The 23,471-nt window shown below is 43.5% G+C and overlaps 1 protein-coding gene across 2 annotated transcripts in view; it reads right to left on the bottom strand.

Moving 5' to 3' along the window:
• Positions 1-23,471, bottom strand: part of LOC143154042 (uncharacterized) — a 79,694-nt gene that overhangs the window by 4,680 nt on the left and 51,543 nt on the right. For both annotated transcript variants that reach the window (XR_012993966.1, XM_076325801.1), the window contains exons 4-7: positions 5,300-5,522; positions 3,229-3,428; positions 2,198-2,415; positions 107-410 (exon numbers count right to left, since the gene is read on the bottom strand). Coding sequence is in view for 1 of the 2 variants with exons in the window: in XM_076325801.1 (XP_076181916.1) it covers positions 107-410; positions 2,198-2,415; positions 3,229-3,428; positions 5,300-5,522 (945 nt within the window). In the remaining variant the exon portion in view is untranslated. The remainder of the gene's footprint in view (positions 1-106; positions 411-2,197; positions 2,416-3,228; positions 3,429-5,299; positions 5,523-23,471) is intronic.

The following is a 23,471-nucleotide window of genomic DNA, read 5'->3' as shown; positions in this document are numbered from 1 at the left end:
GGGGAATTGAAAAAGAAAACAGGATTGCACGAGCTGCATATCCTCGTTCGTTGGAATCCGTCCAAGTGTAACATTCCAACGTAAGCAAAAATAAATGAAACATTACCGGAACAACCTTCGGCGGTTCCGCGAATCCCCATGGACTGCTGACGATTGGCACACTGGACAGGATTATAGTTACCCTCGACGGTGGACTGCATCGAATAGTTGGCATTCTTCGAGGACTGAGTGCTCGTGTAGTGTTGCAACGATTGATCGTGCGGGGATGCGACCGGCGGATAAAAAGTACCCGTGACAGAGCCAACGTTTTCGAATCCGGAGCGCAGTTTGTTACACGACACCATCATCCCGTTTGCTATGCCCACCGCGGCTATACTCGACGGCTGCCTCTCGAAATTTAAGTAGCTCACCTGGAAGAAGAAAAATAAAAACGTTGACAAGTATTCGCGCGAATCACGCGCGATTATCATCGATACGAGACGGTCGCCGAAAGCTCGATGATAAACGAGATTCACGACTACCGCGAGTGTATCGATCGAGTTCGTTGCGTTTCCATCGAAGCTTGGACAACATCGAAAACTTTGATAACTCGTGAAAGGGCTTTCTCGAGTCCTCGAACATCTTTTAATAATATTACGGACTCTATCCAAGTTTTCCAGGTCTGGATAACGGCCAAAAGCGAAGGACGAGGGACAACTCGAGTTCAAGGGATGAAATTTCATCTTTCGCGAACACTTGTATGGGAACAAGTTCTCCAGAAAATGTTTCAAGGTTTTCGATAGAATTCAATTAATTATCCGCGTTATTACTTAGCATTAATTGACCGTGGATTTAGGGTAAAGTAAAAAGGTAAGGGTAACTTCGAAACTGACGATAAAAAACGATTCTCTGTTTCAACTATTCACCGACACGGATATTTATGTCGAAACGTGTTCGTATCTTTATAGATAATATTGGAAGAATGGAAAGTTTCCAGAGTAATTTCGTCCCTTAGCCACTTTAGGGATTTTTGTACGTTCGCATGATTTTCAACCGATAAACTAATAAAATTATTATACATGCCACCGATTGGTATCAGTTTTTTCGATCGTTCTTTGTTTCGAACGAAACGATTCATCCTCGAAAACTTGAGCCATTGCATCGAACGAATACCAGTTTCATCGTTGATCATTAATTCGCGCACCGTGAATTTTAAGAAGTTACGGCATATGCGAATAAAAAAAAGAACCGTATTCAAAATGTACCCGGAACGTACGCACCGGTGCAAAGTGAAACATTAATATTATTGGATTAATTTATGAAATATATCCCGCGTGTGTTTTGTGTTCCACATTAGCATACGCCGTAAATGCAGAAAACCCGCGCACCGATCATTAATAATTGAAACTTGTATTTTTCGGCTCGTATCCATCGTTACGGCGCTGAAATTCTTCTTTACGTCAACTTAATATTAATGCCGTATATTTCCACGATCATTAATAATCCTCCAAGTAGAAGTAATTATTCTTTGTACGCGACTTTAGGGCGTCGTGTAGTTTTCGTTAACCGTGTCAACCCTTGCGATATCGTTTCGATGTAACCGTGTAATTAACCGTGTCGAAGAAAAGTTGAACTTGCACCATTTTCTCGAATGAAAACTGATCGAGTAAAAACTATTCGAATGCGACAGAAGAAAAAGAAGGAAAAACGCAAAGGCTTCTAAAACGAACGAGTATATTCGTCGTTTGCGCTATTTTCTCGAATAAAAATTCTCGAACGCGAGAAAAGAAATAAAAGTGCAAAGACTTGCGAAACGACAGAATACGATTATTTATCCTTCGCGTTATTTTCTCGAATAAAAATTACTCGAAGGCAAAAGAGAGAAAGGAAGAACGCGTACTCGCGAAACAACCGAATATATATTCCGAATATATAACTGATAATAAAAAACTACTCGAAGGCAAAAGAGAGAAAGGAAGAACGCGTACTCGCGAAACAACCGAATATGTATTCCGAATATATAATTGATAATAAAAAACTACTCGAAGGCAAAAGAGAGAAAGGAAGAACGCGTACTCGCGAAACAACCGAATATATATTCCGAATATATAACTGATAATAAAAAACTACTCGAAGGCAAAAGGGAGAAAGGAAGAACGCGTATTCGCGAAACAACCGAATACATATATTCGTTCGACCGAAAGCGCGAATTACTCACTGATTTCTTGTAAGTCAGAGTCTCCGTGTAAGCACCAGAATTCTGACACGACGATATGCTAGTACCACCAGCATGACCCGTGTGCAGCTGATTATCGGCACTCATAAAGGTATACCGTTTCGTTTGCTCGGTCATTTCGCCGTGCTGCTTCGACGTACCCTCCATCAGATCTCGTTCGGGATCTGGGTTCTGGGTGGATGGCAAATGCGTTCCGTCACCTGATCAAGATTAATCTCTCGGTAACTCGAACTGTACATAATTCCTCGGTAACGCGAAAACACCGACGCTAATCGAATCGCTTTAACCGAAACATTTCGAACAAATTTCTAAACGCACTTGGTAGATCCGTTGACGCATCGTTGACGCAGCGTCGGAGCTCGTCTTCGAACGAGGTACTCCAACGAACTCCTATCGTCGTATCGCCAATCGTTTTCGCGAACAGCAATAAGAAAATTACCAGTTGTTTCACGGGGAATAATTTCGCACTGTAACTTTCTTTCCTTTCCTTTATTTATCGCGCAACGAATCGCTAAACACGCGAAACGAAATCTATCCGTAACTCCGACGTCTTTTATTCTACACTGTATTAAATTATTCTATACGCGAAACGAAAACCATCGAGCTCCATCCGTTTCACGAGTGAACAATTTCGTCTTTCGATCCTTCTCCCTTTCGTTTTCTCACCCCCGTGAATTATTATACAATTGCATCGCGATCGACGTCTTCGGCCCGGAGCTGACCTCCCGTGTAAAATTCGATGCAAACCCGAAGGGACGAGTCGTTTCGAGCGGTGCGAGTAAATTGCACACGGATAAAGTTATCGATGTTCGTTTACCGTTAGACGCGTGTCTTTTAATGCCGGCTCGTGTGAAACAGCCGGCCAACAATGCGTGAACGTACTCTCGACGCAATTGCGAATATGATACGCAAACGATCGGTTCTCAAGGCGATTCTACCACGCTCGGAGATTCAAACTCGCGACGTCCTACAGAGTTGTCCGCGTGGTAATTAATGCGAGTACAAGGTCTCACCATCGGGCTCGGGACTGGCAACTGGAGATATGTCCGGTGTGTGAATGATAGGCGTATAAGGGCTACCGTACAAGGAATTGTTCTCCGATTTGTACTCCTGGATACTCTGCTGCTGCTGCTGCTGATGATACAGGGACGAGATCGGGGAATGGCCGCCCCACGGGATCTGAGGAATGCCTTGGTAATTGTCCATCTTGGACCTTAAACGAATATCAAACAACACCTCGTCGTTTCACCAGGAAACAATTCGCCTCTGTGTATCTACTTCCCGTCGTAGTTAAAAGCAGTTAACGACTCTCGGTGCCTCTTTCGGCCAATGAGACAGCGACATCGGTGGGATCGTCGGACCACTTACGAAGTCGACCACAACGATGCTGAAACGTTGAAATCATTCGCGAAAGGACACAGTTTACGCGCAGAGGACTCTTGGTTATTTTACTTGGCGAAAATATCAAAAACAAACGCTGGAACCTTCGTTGCCCGAATCGATAGCGACGATTTGGGTAAGAGAATCTTTCGTACAATTGAACGCGCGTTTCTTTGGACGGTGATCGTTTTGCATCGAAAGAAAAAAAAATAAAAGACGCGGTAATTGTAGAATTCTGTGGTTTTCGATAATTCGTGGATAAGTGTTGATTTCTTTTCTTTTTTTTTGTGTCTACTCGTTTTAATTCTTTGGAAATGGGATTCACGAGGGAAAATTTTTCGTAAAAATCTACGTGGTACGATTGTACGTATTTTGGTGTAAATCGTAAAATTAACATCGATTCGGAAAGTTATACGATGATAGAAAGTTACCGGATTCGTTTGATATTAAGTAATACGATATGCGCACAGAGGATAAATAAGAAACGTTCGACGTACTTCGTTCCAAGGATCGAAACAGTTATGGAACTCTTCCAATAGGTTCCGTGGAACGGTTGAAACGAAATATGCACGGTAAATAAGATAAAAATTCTAGTTCAAATAAAATTTGTAAAGAGATAGAAATGATTCGCGCGCGATAGAACTTTTCCGTTGGGTATCTCTTGCGAAACTATTGGCCTCTTATTATTTCGTATCTTTTGTTCAAAATAAACGTAACAATACCGAGCAAATAACGTAACGTTATACGATCAAAGAGAAACCTATCTAAAGTTCGAGAAACGTGTAACATCGATTTATCAATAAAGAAAATTATGCAATCCTCGATCCGTGAAGCGTCGGTGATCCGTCTTTACGCTCTTAAAGGAAAAACCGTTTGAAATTTTCCAAAAATCAAAATTACTCGCTTCTTTCCATTCTCGATCCCTGATTCGTAATTCTAGATCTTCGAATCGTCGATAATCTCGGTTAATCCACGTTACTTTTCAAAAAGAAAAAACGCTCGAAATTTTCGAAAAATCAAAATTAACCGGTTCTTTCTAATCACGATTTAAGAAACTATAGATAAATCACCGACGATTCGAAGATCTAGAATACCAGGAACGAAACAGGGAATCGAGAATAGAAAGGTGAGCAGGTGATTTCGATCGTTCGAAAATTTGTTAAGAAACTATAGATAAATCACCGACGATTCGAAGATCCGGAATACCATAAACGAAAGAGGGAATCGAGAATAGAAAGGTGAGCAGGTGATGTGTCGATCGTTTGAAAATTTTAAGCGTCTTTTCCCCTTAAGAAACAAAGATCGATTACATTGACGCTTGGAAGCTCGAAAATCACGGGAACGAAACAGGTCTCGAGAGTGGAGAGCTAGTTCGATTTCGAATATCGGATAATTTCACGGTTTAAGTTCACAGCGCAACGTAGGTTCCAGTTTGCTTGGTTTTCCAATCGATGAATTTCTTTCGTCGCGCGATCATTCGCCCCGAGGAATCAACGATCACCTTGGTGATCGTCGCGTTCGAATCCGCGCGTTATCGCCATCCCCGCGAAATCTGCATCGCAGGTAAATTAATCTGTATATCGCGCCGGTCGGATCCAACGCGGTCCGTGGCCGTAGCCGCGTTCCATCCGCGATTAATTCGCCAGCCGTGGCCGGATGATCTTGAAAAATCGACACGAACCGAGAGAGAAGATATCGACTTACATGGAATGATGAATCGTGGCACCGGCAGGGTTGGACCTATTGCCGACGGTGTTGGTCGCGGACGGAGGTGAGGACGGTGCCCCCGGGGCCCGTTTCGCGTGTTTCCTGCGCCGTGGCCTGTACTTGTAGTTCGGATGTTCCTGCATGTGTATGACCCTCAGCCTCTCGGCTTCCTCGACGTACGGCCTTCTGTCCTGCGGGGTCAACCCTCGCCATTTCTTTCCTGAAATACACGCGCGGACTCTCCGTTAGCTGCCGAGCGTTCCACAATTTTTTTCCAACGACACGGCGTTACGTTTTCTTTTTTTTTTTCGGTTTTTATTTTTCTTTGTTTTTTTTTCCTTTTCGAGAGAGAGAGGGACGACACGGTGCAACGGTCACGGTTGAAAAGTCACCGCACCCGCAGTACCCGGCCGTGGAATTTCCTAGCGCAAACTTCGCTCAGCGGCTAAACATCGAATCTTGTGTGGAATTTACGAATCGACGCGGTAAATAATTGCACGAGTGGAGTATTCTTCTTCTCGATGAACATTTCGTTTCGTTTTCCGTTTGGTTCGGTATGAGTCAAGTTTCAAAGCGACCGGACGATAGAAATTCGAATAGTGCGTCTTTTGTTTATACTCGATCTTCGTTGGCAACCAAACGGTGTTTAGAATACGGAGAGATGTCGAGGAATGTACGAGCGACGGAAATTAGAATAGAGCGCGGTTATTTTCTTTTTTTTTTTTTTCCTTTGGACTTCTTTGGCAACGAAACAGAGTTAGTTTAATGTGTAGCGAGAAGTTGTGAAACGTACAGGTGAAAGAAATTAAAAAATAGTGAATTCTCTTTTCTTTTCGTTTGGTCTTCTTTGACGAAGCAGAGTTTAAAATACAGCGCGATGTAACGACAAGTGAAATATATGAGAATAGCGTGCAAAAATATTAAAAAATCTTCAATATATTAGTGTCCAATCGATTTTTCTTTGCAATCTCTGAGAAGATTTAACCTGTTTATTTGCGTGTGTCTTTATATCCGGATTCGTTGTTTCTGTATTAATATTTAGTTACTTTTATTTGAATTTTCAACTCACTTTTGTACGTGTACGTTCACTATTTTCAAACGGTTTGACGCGATCGCGAATTGTACCGTTCGATAACGATCTACTTTCGGTCACGTTGTAACGATCCACGGTTTTTAAAATACCAAAAGTATTTTCTAACAAACAACACGCAAATACAAGATACCGAAAGTATTTTCTAACAAACGATACGCGTTCCGTGTTTTATTTTTACACGAGAAGCTTTCGAGCTGCCCTTAGTGTTGCGTACCAGCAATGGTTTCTTAATAGGTAGCACATCGCGCGGTAAGATCTCTATCGTTGCCTCCGTATTTCGTAACTTAATAATAATGCAAAAATCTTGATTCTATTTTGCGTATGGGAAAGAAATAACAAAGTATTCTTCCACTCGTAACAACCGATCCCTTGATTCATCGATCGTATAATCATCGAAACGTTTCCGACTCTGATTTCAATCCACTCGAACGATTCTTTCGAAAAGTTCAACAATTCAATCTTAACGTCAAAACGAGAAGAAAAGAGACACGATGGAAAATGGAATATTTGACTTTTTTTTCGAAATAGATTGCTCGAAAAAAACTTACAAACGTGAAAAATTTGTGGTCGTGCGATCACAGCGATCCATTCTGAAACCAAAGATCGAATCGTTTTTAATTAAGAATTTATGGAATTAAATTTACACGACATTTTCCTTTTATTCTTAGCCACCGACGAAGTTTGCAAACTCGTCGAACACCCTGTATAAAGTACCGTCTCTGATCGATCCAACGTCTGTACATTACCACAAAACAACAGATCAACCTTGGATACTCGTAATTGCAGCAGCATTTGTTAGAGTGCTCTGTAATCTGCAGGTGTTAACTGCGCGTGCAATGTAAAATAAACGCGAGTAAAACAATTGCTACCCTTTATTGTCTCGTGTCTATCATTGGAACAAACAAATGCGAATTATTGTCAATTATTGTCTCCGTGATAAATGTATTTCAAAATTGCGAGTTTAAGTTTCTTTACGAAGCTGAATAAAATACAAAGAAAACGTACCGATACTTTTTACCAATGACACGTACAGTTTTATTCAATAATTGCTAACGAATAGTTGGACTAAATCTACTTTGGTTGTATTTCAACGAGTCGAGTTGCAAAGAGTTTGTCGAACAATCTTTAAGGTAATTTACTATTCGAACGGTGCGGTAAGATAAGTTGTTCTTAACGAAGTATTTTAACTAATTTAAATTGTCCAATTTTTATGCTCATTCGTGTTGAACTTTTGATATTATTCGCGTACACTACGTGCACTGTTTTGGCAATTATTTGCAAATGTAATTATCGAAATGAAACGTTGGTCCTCAAAGTTGTACTATTTGAATTGCTTGTACTCGTTTTCTTACACAATGGCGGCTACTCGACGGTACTTTACTTATACATCCGGTGGCTTTATTTACGGTACAAAGGTGCTTACCAACGTTCCTGTATTCGGACGCGCAGCATGAAAGGTAATAAAAATTGTATCAGTAACGTATCAACGATATAAACGAGAATAAAAGATGTATAAATAGCTATATTTACTTCTTAGTACAATAACAAGTATTATACTTTTTAATAGCTATATTTACTTCTTAGTGTATTTAGAAGTATTATACTTCTTAATAACTATATTTACTTCTTAGTATAATAAAAAGTATTATACTTCTTAATAGTACATTTACTTCTTACTGTACTATTCGTCTCGTATTCATAGTCGATTGTGAAAAGATTTAAAGATCGAATTTGCATATTTACTTGCACACATTTTTCTCCCAATTTACAATTAAATTCCTTCTATTTCAATGCGATTGATGTTTAAATAATTATTCCCTTTTTGTAACTTACCGATCGAAATCGATCGTAACTTTACGGTTAAGAAAAAGACACGAATAGCACAGGAGTAGAACAGAAGGAAACTTTATTAACAAAAAATGAAACAACAACTCCATGTACTTTGAATTCGCGCGACCGTTTCGTAAAGCTTTGTCGCGACAGGTTTCGACCAGAGGCAGAAAAAATCAAATATCATTCTCGCCTAATTACAATTAAGTCGAACAAATATCTCGATCTTCCAAAATTAAACATCCACCATTGTCCCCGTACCCTGTAACGTTTCCACCGCTGGCAATTCTTCGTTAATATCTTTCTAAATTGACGTACAATTAAGCAAGAATATTTATGCAAGAATATTTCCTGCAAATGCAATAACTTTCACGTAATCCTGTTCCAAAGTCCATCCCTACTACCGATCTCGTCGTTCTCCAAAATTCAAGTTCCCCGAATACGTATCAATCGTTTCCGCTCGGAAACACTAGTGTCCAGGGTTGAGGTACTTGCGCGAACCTCATCTACAAAGACAACACTTCGATTTACCGGACACTGCATACTGTAAATACCGAGGAAAACAAAAACACTGGGACGCGAAAGTGGCACGCGTTTGTCTAAACTTTTTCCATTGTTTCGCCGATCCAACGTCGAGCGAGGTGCGTCCCAGATATTGGTACGGATCCGCACCGGGCGTATGCAGTTGCAGATCGCGAGGATCGGTGTCGTCGATAAAAAAAAAAAGAAAAAGAAAGAAAAAAAGAAGAAATCGTTGTCGAGAAGTTTGGATCGCGTTCTCGATCGGTCCCGTAACACCATCCGACGTCAAGTCGTTCGCGGTTACCGGGAAATCGTGCGAACGGTCACCGAGTAGGATTGGTGCAAGTCGTCGCGCGTGGATACGATAAACCGTCGTTGAATTTTCACGTGGTGGAGTATTCACGTGGAGTATTCACGTGGAGTATTCACGTGGAGTATTCACGGGCGGTACTCCGTGGGATCGATAAGAGGATCCGCGGAGTCCGGCGATTGGTCGACGATACTCTTAATTCATCCGGCGAGGCTGGCCCCTAATTGCCCGTCGGTGGTCGATGGAAGCGGAAAAATGGTCAGAAAGGGGGGAAGAAGAGCGTAGATACGAATTACAGGAGGGCTTGGCCGGTCCGGAGACGAGACGGTGGAATCTGCCTTAGTTGCGTTCAATACGCCCGGGATGGTAGGCCGGAATATCATTAAGCAGGGATAAGGGTTAATACGAACGTAAGATGTTCACGACAAGAACGAAAAACTTGAGCGAGGCGGATGTATACGGTGTGCCGCGTACATATGTACGCGGGATCGGCCCGTACATGCACGGGGCCCCGTATAGGTACATAGGCGCATGGGGGCGTAGATATGGGTGCGCCCGTGCCTTCAGCCAGCCACAAGGCACGAACCATTATTTCATATTTCATTTTGTATATTTCAACTCCGGAGGAGACGCTAACCCGAAGGACTCCGCCGGAGGGGAGGACGGAAATAAGAGAAAACGAAGCGGGCCGTGGGGAGAGATAGACGAGAGGGAAAAAAAAGAAAATAACGACAAAAAAAAAAGGAAAAGAAAGGAGAGAAAATGGAAGAGTACGGTCGGTCCTCTATCTCCCTGAAAGTCCATTTTTGTCGCCCCGAGTCCGCTTCGTCGCGGCTTCGTGCCGCGTCCTCGCTTGTCCGTTTTTGCGCTCCGCGTTTTCGTCGCTACTCGGAGAGGGTAGACGCGCTCCGCGGCTCGACGCTCTCGAGAGGACCGAAATCGGTTCGCCGTGTAGACAACGTTTTCGCGCGAAATGAACCATGGAGACGATCCATGGAAATTACAAGAAAATCCAAGCAATTTTGTCTCTTCGCCACGGTTGTTTCAATATTTTTCCAAATCGTAAAGTTTGCGTTTAGAGTCGCAGCGGGAGGATAAATCGATCCAACAAACGGGATCGTTTCGTTTCTTCGTCACGATTGTTTCAATAGTTTCACGACTTGTGAAGTTTGTACGTATCGTAGAATTTGTACAATATTCACCGATCATGGAGAACGAGACAAAACGAGAAGATATTTGTATCCATTTTGATACTTTTGAAACGAATTTAATATTATTGGTAAAGCGCGCAGATCCGTGAGATCGAAACGGTATATTCAAGAGTCTTTTCCCCAAAGTGTGGTAATTGAGAAAATCGGTGTAAAGGTCCAAATCTAATAAGAATCGGTGCAATGAGTATATATTGTGAATATATATTTTACGATTCGAAAAGGGAACAAAGTTGCTCGTCCAGTCTCACCGTGAAGAGAAAACCCATCCCTTAAAAAAGTCTCGAACGTTTCTGATCCACACATCCGATTCACTTCGTACTTCGTTGTACTTTAATTCTATATTATTTAGAATCCATCTGGCTCTTCTCTCCACCAATAGAAAGCTAGAAAGTTACCTGTCCGGAAACTTTTGCACGCCACTGTGTGTGCAATCTATGACCTTTGATCGGTAAACACGCACAACTGCATTCGACTTGAAAAAGTTGCGCAATCCTATATACTTTGAGAAAATGTACTTGGGTAAATACAGACGAAACGTATGAAATTTCAATTTTATCGCGAACATCGCGTTACCACGTTTGCGTTGAAGAAGTTTAAAAACCTGCTGGTGATTAATGGACGAGCGATGACGAAATTTTGTAAAAGAAATTTATCGGATATCAATGTATTTCGTCGAAAATTGACAACATTGTTACGTATCGATACGTTCGATGAAAGAACTTGCGATTAAAATAATTACAATTACACCAGAGTTCACTGGATGTAATCCTTCTAAACTAAATACATCGGTCTGAACAAAATACATTTGATGTTTCGTTGGCTGTAAAACAAACGAAAAATAATTATCATTACAAGGTTTTCAAATTGCTCTGTAAGTCGATCGATATTATTAACATCGTTTTAAAAGCGACAGCATTGATAATCCTGTTCAATACGATCGCTCGATCGAACTTTACGCGTTCTAGAAACACATTTCGTATTGCCATTAATTATTGTTTAAATAATCGATATCGTTGATCTCCGACAAACGAGATGAAAGTAATCTACTCTTAAAAGCGATGTACCCGATCGGTTGGAATATCTGAGCTTCTTCTTTACTTTGCTTTGCAATTTGTAGTTCGAAAACAAGCCGACGAGCTATAATACAAACCCTGGTACAACCTCGTGTATAGTTAGACGAAATGTATGTTCCATATCTATTTTTCTGATCGACACCGTATTGACCCCACCCTACTGGTTATGTAACGCACATTTCACCTCACCGGTCGAGAGTTAATCTGTTCCTGCTAATATAAAGTAAAAGCAGAGTTACATGGAAAAATAGCAACGTTTCGTTCGCGCATCCAGCACGGTTTTCTTTAACAATGCCTACGAGAGAAACAACAAGAGACTCGTAATTAAATTCCAGAAATTATAAAAGAAATCGACCGTGAGAGTGTTTCTACGAATTCTACAACTCCGTCCATTCCTTTGGTTAACGCTCCGATGAATTTCGTGTACAGGGTGTCTAAAAATATGTAGCGCAACGAACGAAAAATAAATCGAAAATATTCACGACAAATATCTTCAAACGTTCCACGGTATTTATCTTAAAAAGCAAACAGTTTCCTCGACCATACTTTCAAAGATGTTACAAAGATTATTCGCGATCGAATTCTCGGAACCATTGAAAAAGTGTTACCGTTACGTTACAATAACTAATTGTACATCACCTTCGCACGTTTCGCGTAATTTTTATCGCGTGAAAAATAAATCGATACGAAAACTCGAAAGCTTTACGATCGAAGAAAGGATAAGTAGCATGAAAAAATTACAACCTCCTTTCTCTCTCTCTCTCTCTCTCTTTCGAGTTCTTCTTTTCACGTTCTTCAAAGTTTCTACCCTCGTCGTGGTTAGGCTACTCCAGTCGCTTCCGTGTGTTTCGTGGAAAGAGTGAAGTCATCGGGAGGGGAAACGAAGTCGAAGCGAGGAGAGAAGAGAACTTAACCGCAAAGGAAGGAGAGACGGCGCCTGAAACTTTTTGGCTAACAATAAGTAAACTTAATTTAATATTCCTGGGCGCGCTCCACGGTGAGCTAGCCGGCAGTGATTCATCATCACACCCGCGCACTGCTTCCCACCATGACGTCCTCGTTAAGTATTCTAATGGTTGCCATGTATCTCTAATTTACCCTGCTCTCGGCCCTAGTCAGACGACTTCATTAATTTCAATGTTTCGGTTAAAAGCAGCCCGAGGATAGATCGAGGATACGTAGTCCTTGCTGGATTAGTTAGGGTGTCGTTGTTATGACTTATCCTAATAGTAATCCATGTCCGTGTCGTAGAAACGATTTTATGCGCGAAACGCGCGCAGACCGAGCGCAAGTTTTCGAAACGGTTTCGATTTTCATCGCGGAATGCGGGAATATGTTGTACATTTTTAAGAAAATATTAAGTACAGTTCGCAATGAACGAAAAGGCTCGAAGGTTATTGGTTCTCGAGATGTAAAACGCGTACACGTACAAGGTGTTTCGAGCGTTTTCCTGGTACGCGTAGATGGAAAGGAAAAGATCTTTATAAATATAGATGAGCGACTTAATCATTTTTAAATATTCAGTGGTTTAGTTTGCAAGTTAACGGTTCTTTCTACCATTAAGTATAGATACAATAGGAGTGATAACGAATATCCATCATTTTTAAATTTTATAGAGTGAATAGGAGAAATATTATATATTATATATTATATATTATATATTATATATATTATATATAATAAAATAGTCATTGTCCCTTTGGTTTACGAAACTGATACAAAAAATATATAACAAATTCAAAGAAGATCTACAGTAATTCGTCCTACGAACTTTTTAAAGAAAAACGTTCAGCGTTAAATAATTATAGCTAAAATGTTTTTAATTCTATAAGACTCGCTTTTACAGTGTATTCGTTTCGCATACAATTTACGCTCATTATTCGAAGCATGCATACTTTATACGGTCGTAATAGTTGGTAAATTTGATGCGGATTGAATATTCAGAAAGTCGTTAAAATTTAAACTTCCGTTTCCGCTTAAAGTGAAAAAATTGAATAATGAATTTCGTCTCGTTAAATACGTAGCTCGCAAATGGTGTCTATTTCGGAAGAAATACGAATTGTAAAGCGAACCGAGTATTGTCCATTTCACAAATAACGAAAAGACAAGGGTGAATGGCAATTATCGATCTTCGAGCATTCGAAAGTATCTCTCTTAAATCGTACGTTGTTCTGGACATATCGGAAGAAAATTACCAAGAACGCGTTACACGATCGAAATAAAACCAACCTCCGCGAAATCTGTTGAAGATAAAATAGGTCTAAACGTATTTACGTACAAAAATTCATCTCTTAGGAAAAATATACACGAGGTCGACCGATGCGTCGAAGAGATTCTGGGCACACTTGAAGTGTTTACTTAACGCTGCAGAAAAGAATCAGAAGACTCGGGAAAACTGCATCTAATACCCTCTTCTACACTCGAACGTTAAGATGATCGATTCTCGGATCGGGTAGCACGCGGGACGATTTCGACTATCGCGTCGCGAGGCACACGCATGCGCGCGCGCTACTCGCGGCTGCGCCTGCGCACACCGCATTCACCGCAAAACTTACCATCCGAGACGCCCCGCATTACCGCCAAATTCGTTTAACGTTAGAAAGGAAATCGAGCCCGACCACCCGCCGCGGTACATTCGTCAGAAAGAGAGAGAGAAAGAAATGAAAAGAAACGAGAAAAAGAGAGAGAGAGAGAGAAAGAGAAGAAAAAAGAAGTACACAACAACCCACCACCGTCTCTTTCCGCGCGAGCAAACAAGCACGCGACACGCAAATGTATGCAAAGCGCATGCGGGTCACAATACGTCGGTCAGCCTCCGTGCATACTCGGAAATCTCATTTGAACCGACGCTAATAGGCTGGCCTTATCCGCGCGGCCTAATCTGCCGCGTTCGAGCGACGCGTGAATTCTGCGAAGCGCGATAAATTAACACCGAAGCGTCGAGAGAGATCGCGACAAATTACGTACCGTGATTCCGATATTGGCTCCCTCGACCCCACCTCCTCCCTCCCACCCTCCTCCTCACGCCGTTCCGTCGCGGGGGGACGCGTACCCGGGCGAGCGCGAGAACGAGCGCGCATGCGCGCAAGCCGAAACGTCTTTTTGCAACTGTCAAGCGCGGTCGGTGCGCGCGAGTCGCTCTCTCGGTCGCTGACATTTTCCAGAAACCACCGCTCGTACCACCGCGCCGGCTAATTAACGATTCCGCGCGTGATTTACGCACGCTGGCTGTCGCGGCTAATTCAACGGACCCGATCGCCGATTAAACGGCGCTTCGCGTATACGCGAAGGGGGCCCCGTCGAGCACCGCGCCGAGAACTCCGAGAATTTCGTTACGGCTCGCGGATGCGGCGTCCCTGGAACGTGACATTTCCAGAATCGAGCGAGAAACTTCTCGCACGGCATTTAGAATACCGTCCGGGAATTAGTTACCGCTCGCACAGGGTTCTCTCCCCCCACCCCCCCACCCCACCCCACCCCACCACTACTTCTCGAGATCTTTGAGTGGGGGGGCTTTAATTGCGCGCAGAATGCACGGTAAATCTTCGCGCGCGGCACTGAAATGCTTCTCGCGGTTTCCACCCCCTCGTGACCGATCGGGCCCCATTGGGCATCGTTTAGGAAACTATTCGCGCGAACGATGCGCTCGCGATACGACGATGACCGTCCGTTTTCGATCCGAAGGGCGAACGTCGATTCGAATTCCCCATCGTTCGTCGAGTACAAGATCGTTTCGAGGTTAGGTACGAGGAAGTATCGTCGACGACGATACGAGATCGGTGTCAAGATTCTTCGTCGATGCGACGGGACGGAAATTGTAATTATAATACAGTTCCGAGCGGAGCGGACAGTATTATCCGACGATTTTAATAAGACCCCCCGAGGGAGTGGCCCGAACGAAGGGGTGGGGCCGAGACCGCCTAGCCCAACGATGGTGAACCGTGTATCGAGGTGCTCGGTGAGGTCTTGTCGTATACTTTGCGATTGTGCGTGTTCGTCGGTGAATTGTACATTCTCGAACTCGGTGTTTACTTTAACGAATTATGGTTCGTCGTTTGCTTTCGATGCCTCGCGATTTTTCGGCCCCGTGAACGAAACGTGGGAAAGTAGATGGAACGAAACGTTGTTTGTTCTTTTTCTGTAAAAGGTACTCGTCTACTTGTGCCTTGCATCTTACGATCCATTTTTAAAAATCTTTCTTTCGTCGATGGTAAATCTCTCATGGAAAGCTGTCAGTTTTTGCGAATCGAATAATCGGTGGTTGTTTACGTTTCAAAGGTTTCGTCCTAGATCATTACCAAAATGTCAAAAATATGCAACAAAGATTTACTTCAAAGACAAATACTGTGACTTATATTTAGGGAACGTTCCGTGAAGTGACGCGTGACCTTCCAATATCCAAAAGTTCTCTACCGTTGGCACGGCTCTACGGTCTACCTATCGGGTGTCATCCGATACTCTTTGAAAGATGGAAGACCATGGAAGAAGAACCAAACCGACGACGAACCGAGTCCGTGCGAACACCTGGCCGCAGAAGGGATGGGGTCAGCGTTTTCTGAGGATCTTGTTTAAGTGTCGGATAACGCGCCTCTTGCAAGTGGGAACAACCAAAAACCGTGAAGGTGGACAAATATTTATTTTCAATCGTTTTATACCGTAAACGGGAGACTCTAAAGTGGACGAGGGACAAAGAGATTGTCCATTGATCGTTAAAATTAAACTAGGCTGAACACTGTTGGGACTGGATGGGCCACCTAAGAACTGCCTCAGGGTATCGGAATCGGTGATACAGAGATCGCCTAAAATCGTGTAGCGTGTCTTGGCTCGTAATCAAAATTGGTCGATTACGATCTACATTTACAGCAACAACGCTATTGGATAAAACTTTCCCTAGACGTTGCTCTAGGCTACTTTACGATTCATACTCTTAACCCAATATCTATATTCGTCGATCTGGCCGAACGTTTCAACAGCGACAGACACAGATAGAAATAGAGTTTTAAACAATTGTTGAATTTCTAAACGTGTACGTATGGCACAACGGTAGATGTGAATGTTTTTTTTTTAGACTTATAGCCTAACGTGGATCGATCCACCAAGAAAGATCTAAAAATATGACGGGTAACCCTGACGCGTTACTATTATCGTACGAATATACCAAGTTCGTACCGTGTACTCTTCTTATTTGCAATGGCAAGCTTTCGAACCGAAAAGAGAATCTTCTCTTCTCAGGATTCCCCGAGGAGTTATTACGCTCGTAGCTTTCTACCACCTTGGATCTTTTCCGTTCGAGATAGCCCCCCGGTCGAAATTCGACCACACGCGACGGAGTTCCGTTAAATCCTCGGCGATACCGTCGAACGTCGATAATCCGATCCGATCTACGGAATGAATGATTGCTAAACGCCAAAACGGCTCTCCGCGTCGAATCGCTCGAATCGAACACGCGCCCGATCGACGTTACGAGGCAGAAAATCCGCTCATTTACTCTCGATACGGCGGGACCGCATAGTATAATAGTTAATATAGGCAGCGGGCAGAACGAAGGGGAACGCGCCGAGAGAACGGATAAGTCGGCGAGGAAGAGGTCGAAAGCGGGGCCCACGGATCGGTGGGACCGCATCGTGCACCCCGCCCAACCTGGGTCGCCCACTGTCACCATTAATAATACGTCTCCCGTCTCGTGATGTATCTCATCTCCGTTGGCGTCGTGTGTTGTGCCCCGTGTCCTGTCGTGTCGGTGTTTAGCCGTCGTGTGAGTGCTCTCCGCGCACGGTCACGCGCGCAGTCGCACGCGCATGCGCACACCGACACGCGAAACGCTCGGCGACGCGCGAACACGTGCGCAACGCGCAGCGCCAACGAACGCACATTCGTACGGGAATCGACGCGTCCACGCGCGCCCGTTGTGTTCGCTTAGTTTTACTCTCCGGAGTCTCTGTAATTTTCTGTCTACCCCTCCGCTTCTCCGTCTGGTCGTTCTCTCCCCTTGGTCCCGTCTCTCGTTCTCTCGCGTTTCTCCCGATAATTTTGTCCTCGCCCCGCGCCGCGCCGTTCGCGCTCGCGCGAACGATAACACATTTACGCGGTTACGCGCGCGGGCGCGCGAGCTAGCGAACGAACGAACGAACGAACGACGAGCGAGCGATCGTGTCCGTTGCGTGCAGGTACCCGGCCACGGCACACCCACACGAACCCTGGGAGGGGTTGCGCGCACGAGGTCGTCGCAATGCACACGCACGTCGCGTGCAATGACGACGATGACGGCGACACGCGCTCCGCGGCGCACGCGCGTGTATCAACTTTGACAGTTACTTTTCGGGACAAAGACATTAGACGGTCGTAACGCCGCGTCTCCCCCGTCTCGCCCGGGAATACGCTTCGTCTGTCTCTCGTAGTTGTTCGCCGCGTATACAGGCGTGGTGCGCGCTGGGACACGTCGACAAAGGGAGCCGGGGACCATCGACGAGTTCCCCGGTCGAGCGTATTCGTGGCTCCTGGGTTTCGTCGGACGGAGTCGGTACTCGATGAAAGGAATCCTTTCTCGAGCTCCCTTTTCTTTATTCTCGCGAACATCGTCTCCGAAATCGAGGAATCATTTCTCAGTATCGTACAAATCTTATCCCAGTGTTCCAGATACCGTGCGACGCAACGCATACGAATAATTTTCCACCGTATTTTATCTTCATTCATTCGACGCCTTTTTTACGAACGCAACGAGTTCGAAGTATCCCGGAAATAGAAAATGGAGTCACGAATGACAACTTAGAGAAACGGTGCACCAAAGTTTAGGTGAGTCTCAAGTATAATTACAATGGAAAGTTTACGCGACGTAACGTCATTGTTTCCGCGTCGATATAAAAACACGTATCGAGTAGGAAACTACTTTCGAAAAGATACTACGGTTGCAAAGAATCGGTTGCACTCCGATGAGGTATTTCGATAATGTCGTTGTTCCACAATTTGAAAATATATTCCCCTCGAGAAGGTATTCTCGGAAACGATACGAGTGTTCGTAGGTGAGAAATTACGCGCTCGAAGATCGATCGAATTTTTTTACCGAACGCAAAATCATCGTAGTCGATTACGAATCCTTCTGCGTGGAGTCGTTCCCGTACACACGGCCGTCGGTGTGTACGTGCCGGGCACGTGGACAAAGCGAGCGGACCCTCGTGTGGGCCCCTCGACAATCTCGTCGAGCGGATTCGTGGCTCCCGGGTTTCGCCCGACGGAAAAGTAATCTGTCCCCAGCGATCAGCCAGCAGCTCTCCTCGAGCTCTCCTGATCTTAATGGATTATCTGATGCGTTTGACTTCGTTCGGTAGCTGTAATCGAGTTCGTGGTAGCTCATGAATGACGGCGAGTGGACGCTGGGATTCCTTTGACGCTGAGAAAGCACCGCGACACGACGCGAACTCCTCGTGGAAACTGATGTGGAATTCGTCTCGAACCCGATCGACGATAATTGCCGGTTTCTGGAGCGATCGAGTCGCGAACCCCATTTACAGCCCACTTTTAAACGGTACACGTGCTCGGGACTGGAACGATAACTTCCTCGATTGAAATCGATATCGTTTCGAGAGTGGTTTCCTAATTGGTCCACGTTTCCGATCACCCGTCGCGCGAATTTTATTCAAATTTTCGAACAATCACGGAAAGTATATCCAACGAACGAGCGATGAAACTTTGCAGGTCCAGTTGACGTTCTTGTGAGAAAATATACGCAAATGTTTGGAACGGAAAGATAACTTTATTCGAAACGAATTTTATTCAATCGGAGAGGATTCAATTTTAAGAATTATTTCCAGGTTATTCGTGTTTCCATGAATTGATACTTTAAGGGAAAGATACACGAGTGAATTTAAAATATGCGTAAATTTTGTAACAATCGAGACATTGCGTGACAGAGTTGGTTTCGATTTTATTCTTCCTACACTCTAATCTACGCGAGATTTGTCATTCTCGTACACCGCGACACTCGCTCCGGTAAATAACGTATCATTTGTGTCCACAGTGTGGAGCTCGCGATCAGATGCATAGTTTCGACGGATGTCACGAGGTGTCGTACTCTAGGAATTCTGCGTCATTTTAGCCTCCGCATCCTTGACGAAATTTCCAAAATAAAATCTCCATCCCGTATTACCTTCTCTCGCATTCGTGACTCTAAGATCTGCTATACCTTGTTCGTTTCTGTACCAACGTTCAAACTATAATACGTATTTCGGACAGTCCCTCGAGTTCAACACTGGATTTACCAACTGCTTTTACAAGAAAACTTACTTCAAATTCCATAGCATATTTTCAAAAAGCGTTACGATTTTTTCCATTCTATACGTATAATCAATTTCACGAGTTCCTCTTAATTCTCAATCGTCGGGTGGTTCTAACGCAAACGACTGCAAAAAACAGTTTTCTCGAATATCTCCAAATGTAATTTTCGGTCCACGATTCAATTTCAATCTCGACACCCGGTAAATCGAACGATCTCGGAACGAAAAGCTTCGTTAAAATGTAAATGTGGTAGGAATTTTTCGATCGAAAACGTTCCAAGGTCCGATAAACGTCTCCGGATGTCGTTCTCGTGGCCGTTGGATTTTCAGAATTTCGTTACCTGGTAATCGCCGTGCGCCGTGATATCAGTCGGCCGGCTAGCGCGCAATTACGAATGAAATTGGCCCCGAGTTACCGACAATTACACAATGAAAACTATAAACGATAAATATAACTTTTGAAACGCGCCTAATTGCGCCGTGGGCGCAGCTTTGAATCTCTTCCTGGAAAATCATTCATCGCCGCTGGCTGCGTTACCTTGGACGTCTCGAAGTGAGAAATATCGCGGTACGAAAGTGCAATTGTCGTGCTGCGTTATGCATGTACCCACGTCCCCGCGCGCGACGAGACGACGACGACGTTGCACGACGACGACGACGTTGCACGACGAAAACGCTTCGGCCGTGGAGACATCGAGGGCTCGAACCTATACGTATGTGCTTTCCGAACAATCCGCTTGGGAATTCACGAGAGAAGGCGACGCACGTTTGTCAATTTCTCTAACGCGTCCCGCCGCTACGGCAAGAAACTACGGAGAAACCTATTTCAAGCTGGCCAATAAAATTCTGTCACGTAATACAATGTCGGCCACCACGGGTGGTACGGATAGGGGAACGAAAAAAAATGAGAGAAAAAAGAGAGATATTACTGGTTCGAGTAACGAACGTCCGGCGAGACGTTTAAACGTCGCGCTCAAGAATTTTAACGAAACAAAACAATGGTTTTCATTAAAAGCAACGAAGCACCGGCGATCGTTTGCGCGATTTATCATCGAGTGGAAGATTCTGGTCCCGATCTAGGCCGGCCTCCCGAGCCACAAAGCGGTTTGTCGGGTTCAGATTTTAGAGATTGTTTAACAGCGATCGAAACCTTAACCGTTCCCCGTTGCAAACATTGCATGGCTTGGGAACGGACCCGCGCGATCGCTGTTGAATAATATTGTACGATGCATGTGATATCTACGTCTATTTCGAATATGCAGTCTTCGAATTAATAGGGGGACACGTAACGGGAGAACGATCGCTACGGTGTTGGACTTTGTTTCATCGAAACGAGGAGAATCGACACTTTTAAGTTCTACTTTGGGAGTTTTATCGTACAAGTTCTGGTGCGTATGTTTCACTGTACCGGTTCTACTTTAGAAGTTTCACTGTACAAGTTCCACTGTATAAGTTCTACCGTATAAGTTTTACCGTACAAGTTCTACTACGTAAGTGAGCTGTACTTGATTATTTTTCAAGAGATTGAAAGTAATTCTAATCTCGAGGAATGTACATTTATCTTCGTTTGCAAGAAAAATTCAAATTTTATCAGCAAAATTAAAACTCGTATCGAGTGTCCAGATTGCGCCAATCTCGTTCCAATGCATTTATCAACGCCGAGAGGCGATCTCGAATATACGACAAAAGTGTTGAAAACGATGTTACATCGCTGATAATGTTACTCGATAAATTATAATCGCCAAAAGTGTGTCTTCGCGCGTTGGTAGCGAATTTATCGCGTAAATCGAAGGCGAGGTGTAACATTTAACGCGTCGAATGGCAAACATCGTTTCGGTGACCAACGCTTCGATTTTACACTTCCTTAACCGTCCTACAACCGCGCGGGTCTCTCGTTGACCGCAGCTTCGTTATTTCGTTCGTGACTCGTTTACTTAATTGAATTAATACTCGCCATTTCGTGTAACCCTTACTTACATTCCATTCGACCCTACGCTGCGATTAAGTGCGTCCATTTTGCTTCGAGTCGACCGAAATTAAATAATACAGATCCGTGGTCGATTAACCCACGTAGTCTTGTACACGTAACGGAGAAATCAATATCTTCGCGCAACTACCTTCGGGACTCGTTGTAAAATCGTATTCTTATACATTTCGAGTAACTTTACTTCCTTGTGAACGGACTTTGATCCTTTGCTGAACAAAACTACAAAAAAAAATAAAAAGAAACAACAGACGAATTACACGGAACAGTTACAGGAGACCCAATAATCACGCAACACTGTTTCCAAGAGTAAACCTATCGTAACTCATTAACCGAACAAGCGACTTGTTCAATTCTCGTAAGAATTATTTCGTACGCCTTCGGTGGACAATTTAAACACGCGCCAAGTACACAAGAGTCGACGAAGTTTTAATTCGAATTTGCGCACACAAACGCTATCCTTCCCACGAAACGATGTCGATCGTTAATATTAATATTCGCAACGAGTCACCGGCGCGTGATATTTTTCCTCGAGATCGATCGGAAATCCCACGTGGTATTCCGCGTAAATCGCGTGGTCGTCGAAGGGTTGGACCGCTCACCGTGTACGAACTTTCGCGCTCGTCTACGCAAATAGATACCGTTCCAAACGAAGAGGTGAACGTTTTCTTCCCTAGAATACAACGTTTCTAAATTTTCGAACATCGATCGGAACCCCGAATATCTCCTATTAGTCGCGAACCACGAGGATATTCGACTCGTTGGCTGGTTAAAAATAGTCGAACGAAGAATAAGAGTTCGAGAGTTCTTTCGAACGGGGAACTGAAAACTTCGAAGAGATCTTTTATTCGAAGGTAAACAAAAATCGTTGAATCAACTTGGATCTCGTATCTTTGTGTACTTTACGAAACATTTCGTTCGTCTCGAGTTGCGAAGTTTTTATTGGAAATTAGAAAAATTAGAAAAATTCCGGTGCATCGGTCGACGACAGAAGACTTCTCGAGTGCAAAGATAAACCCTTTGAGTGCTGAATACTCACGGTCTGGCCCTTCCAATTAAGTCGGAATATTTTTTCATCGGTGTAAACGCGTCGATTGAGTTGCAATTGTAATTCTTTTGCTCCGAATTGAATAATTCGAGAAGGTTATTTTCGAGAACGTGTATAAATGCGTTCACGTAGATAACTTTCGTCGCTGGACGTATATATGCGTCCGACTATAGTCGCATTTATACTGACTATACACCCCTTAATTTTTTCTCTTCCCACCGACAACTACTCGATCAATCTACGAAATAGATTCAAAAAGCAGATAAAATGTATCGCAACAATGCAGTGCGTTTAACGAATATACGTTTCATTTGTACTAACAAGGGTACCTCGGGGTAGTGGAAATTGCTTTTGAAATTGCTATTTTCCATACCGTTCCAATAGCTTGGTCGTTGATGGGAAATAATGAAATGTAAAATTAATAATACACAATATCGATCGTTTCTGTGAAAAATTTCAGGTTTCTTGTCCTCGTATCAGTATCGTATAGCACTGACGTTAAATAAAAATAAAATAAGTGAAATATATTTTCACATTTCAAAGTTGTACCAAAAGAAGAAAAAATAGCAAACCAGAAGCTTAGAATTCCATCAAATTACCAACAACTGCACAATAATTAGCTCCACCGATTTACCCAAAATTTGCTCTATGAAAAAAATCGAAGCGATTCGTTTCATACGCGCGTATAAAATTTGAAATAAAAATATCTCGAGAACGAAGGCCGGTTTCGAATAGACCCGTTAAAATTGTCCGATACTGGATACGTGTAGGATAAGTTGCAGCCACTACCGTTTCGAATGCGATTTCCGCTACCGCGAGAGGTCCCCC

The sequence above is a fragment of the Ptiloglossa arizonensis genome, chromosome 13, assembly GCF_051014685.1.
Source record: "Ptiloglossa arizonensis isolate GNS036 chromosome 13, iyPtiAriz1_principal, whole genome shotgun sequence".
In the NCBI taxonomy this organism is placed as follows: Eukaryota; Metazoa; Arthropoda; class Insecta; order Hymenoptera; family Colletidae; genus Ptiloglossa; species Ptiloglossa arizonensis.
The sequence above is the reverse complement of the archived record's forward strand: the minus strand, read 5'-3'. Positions and strand labels throughout refer to the sequence as shown.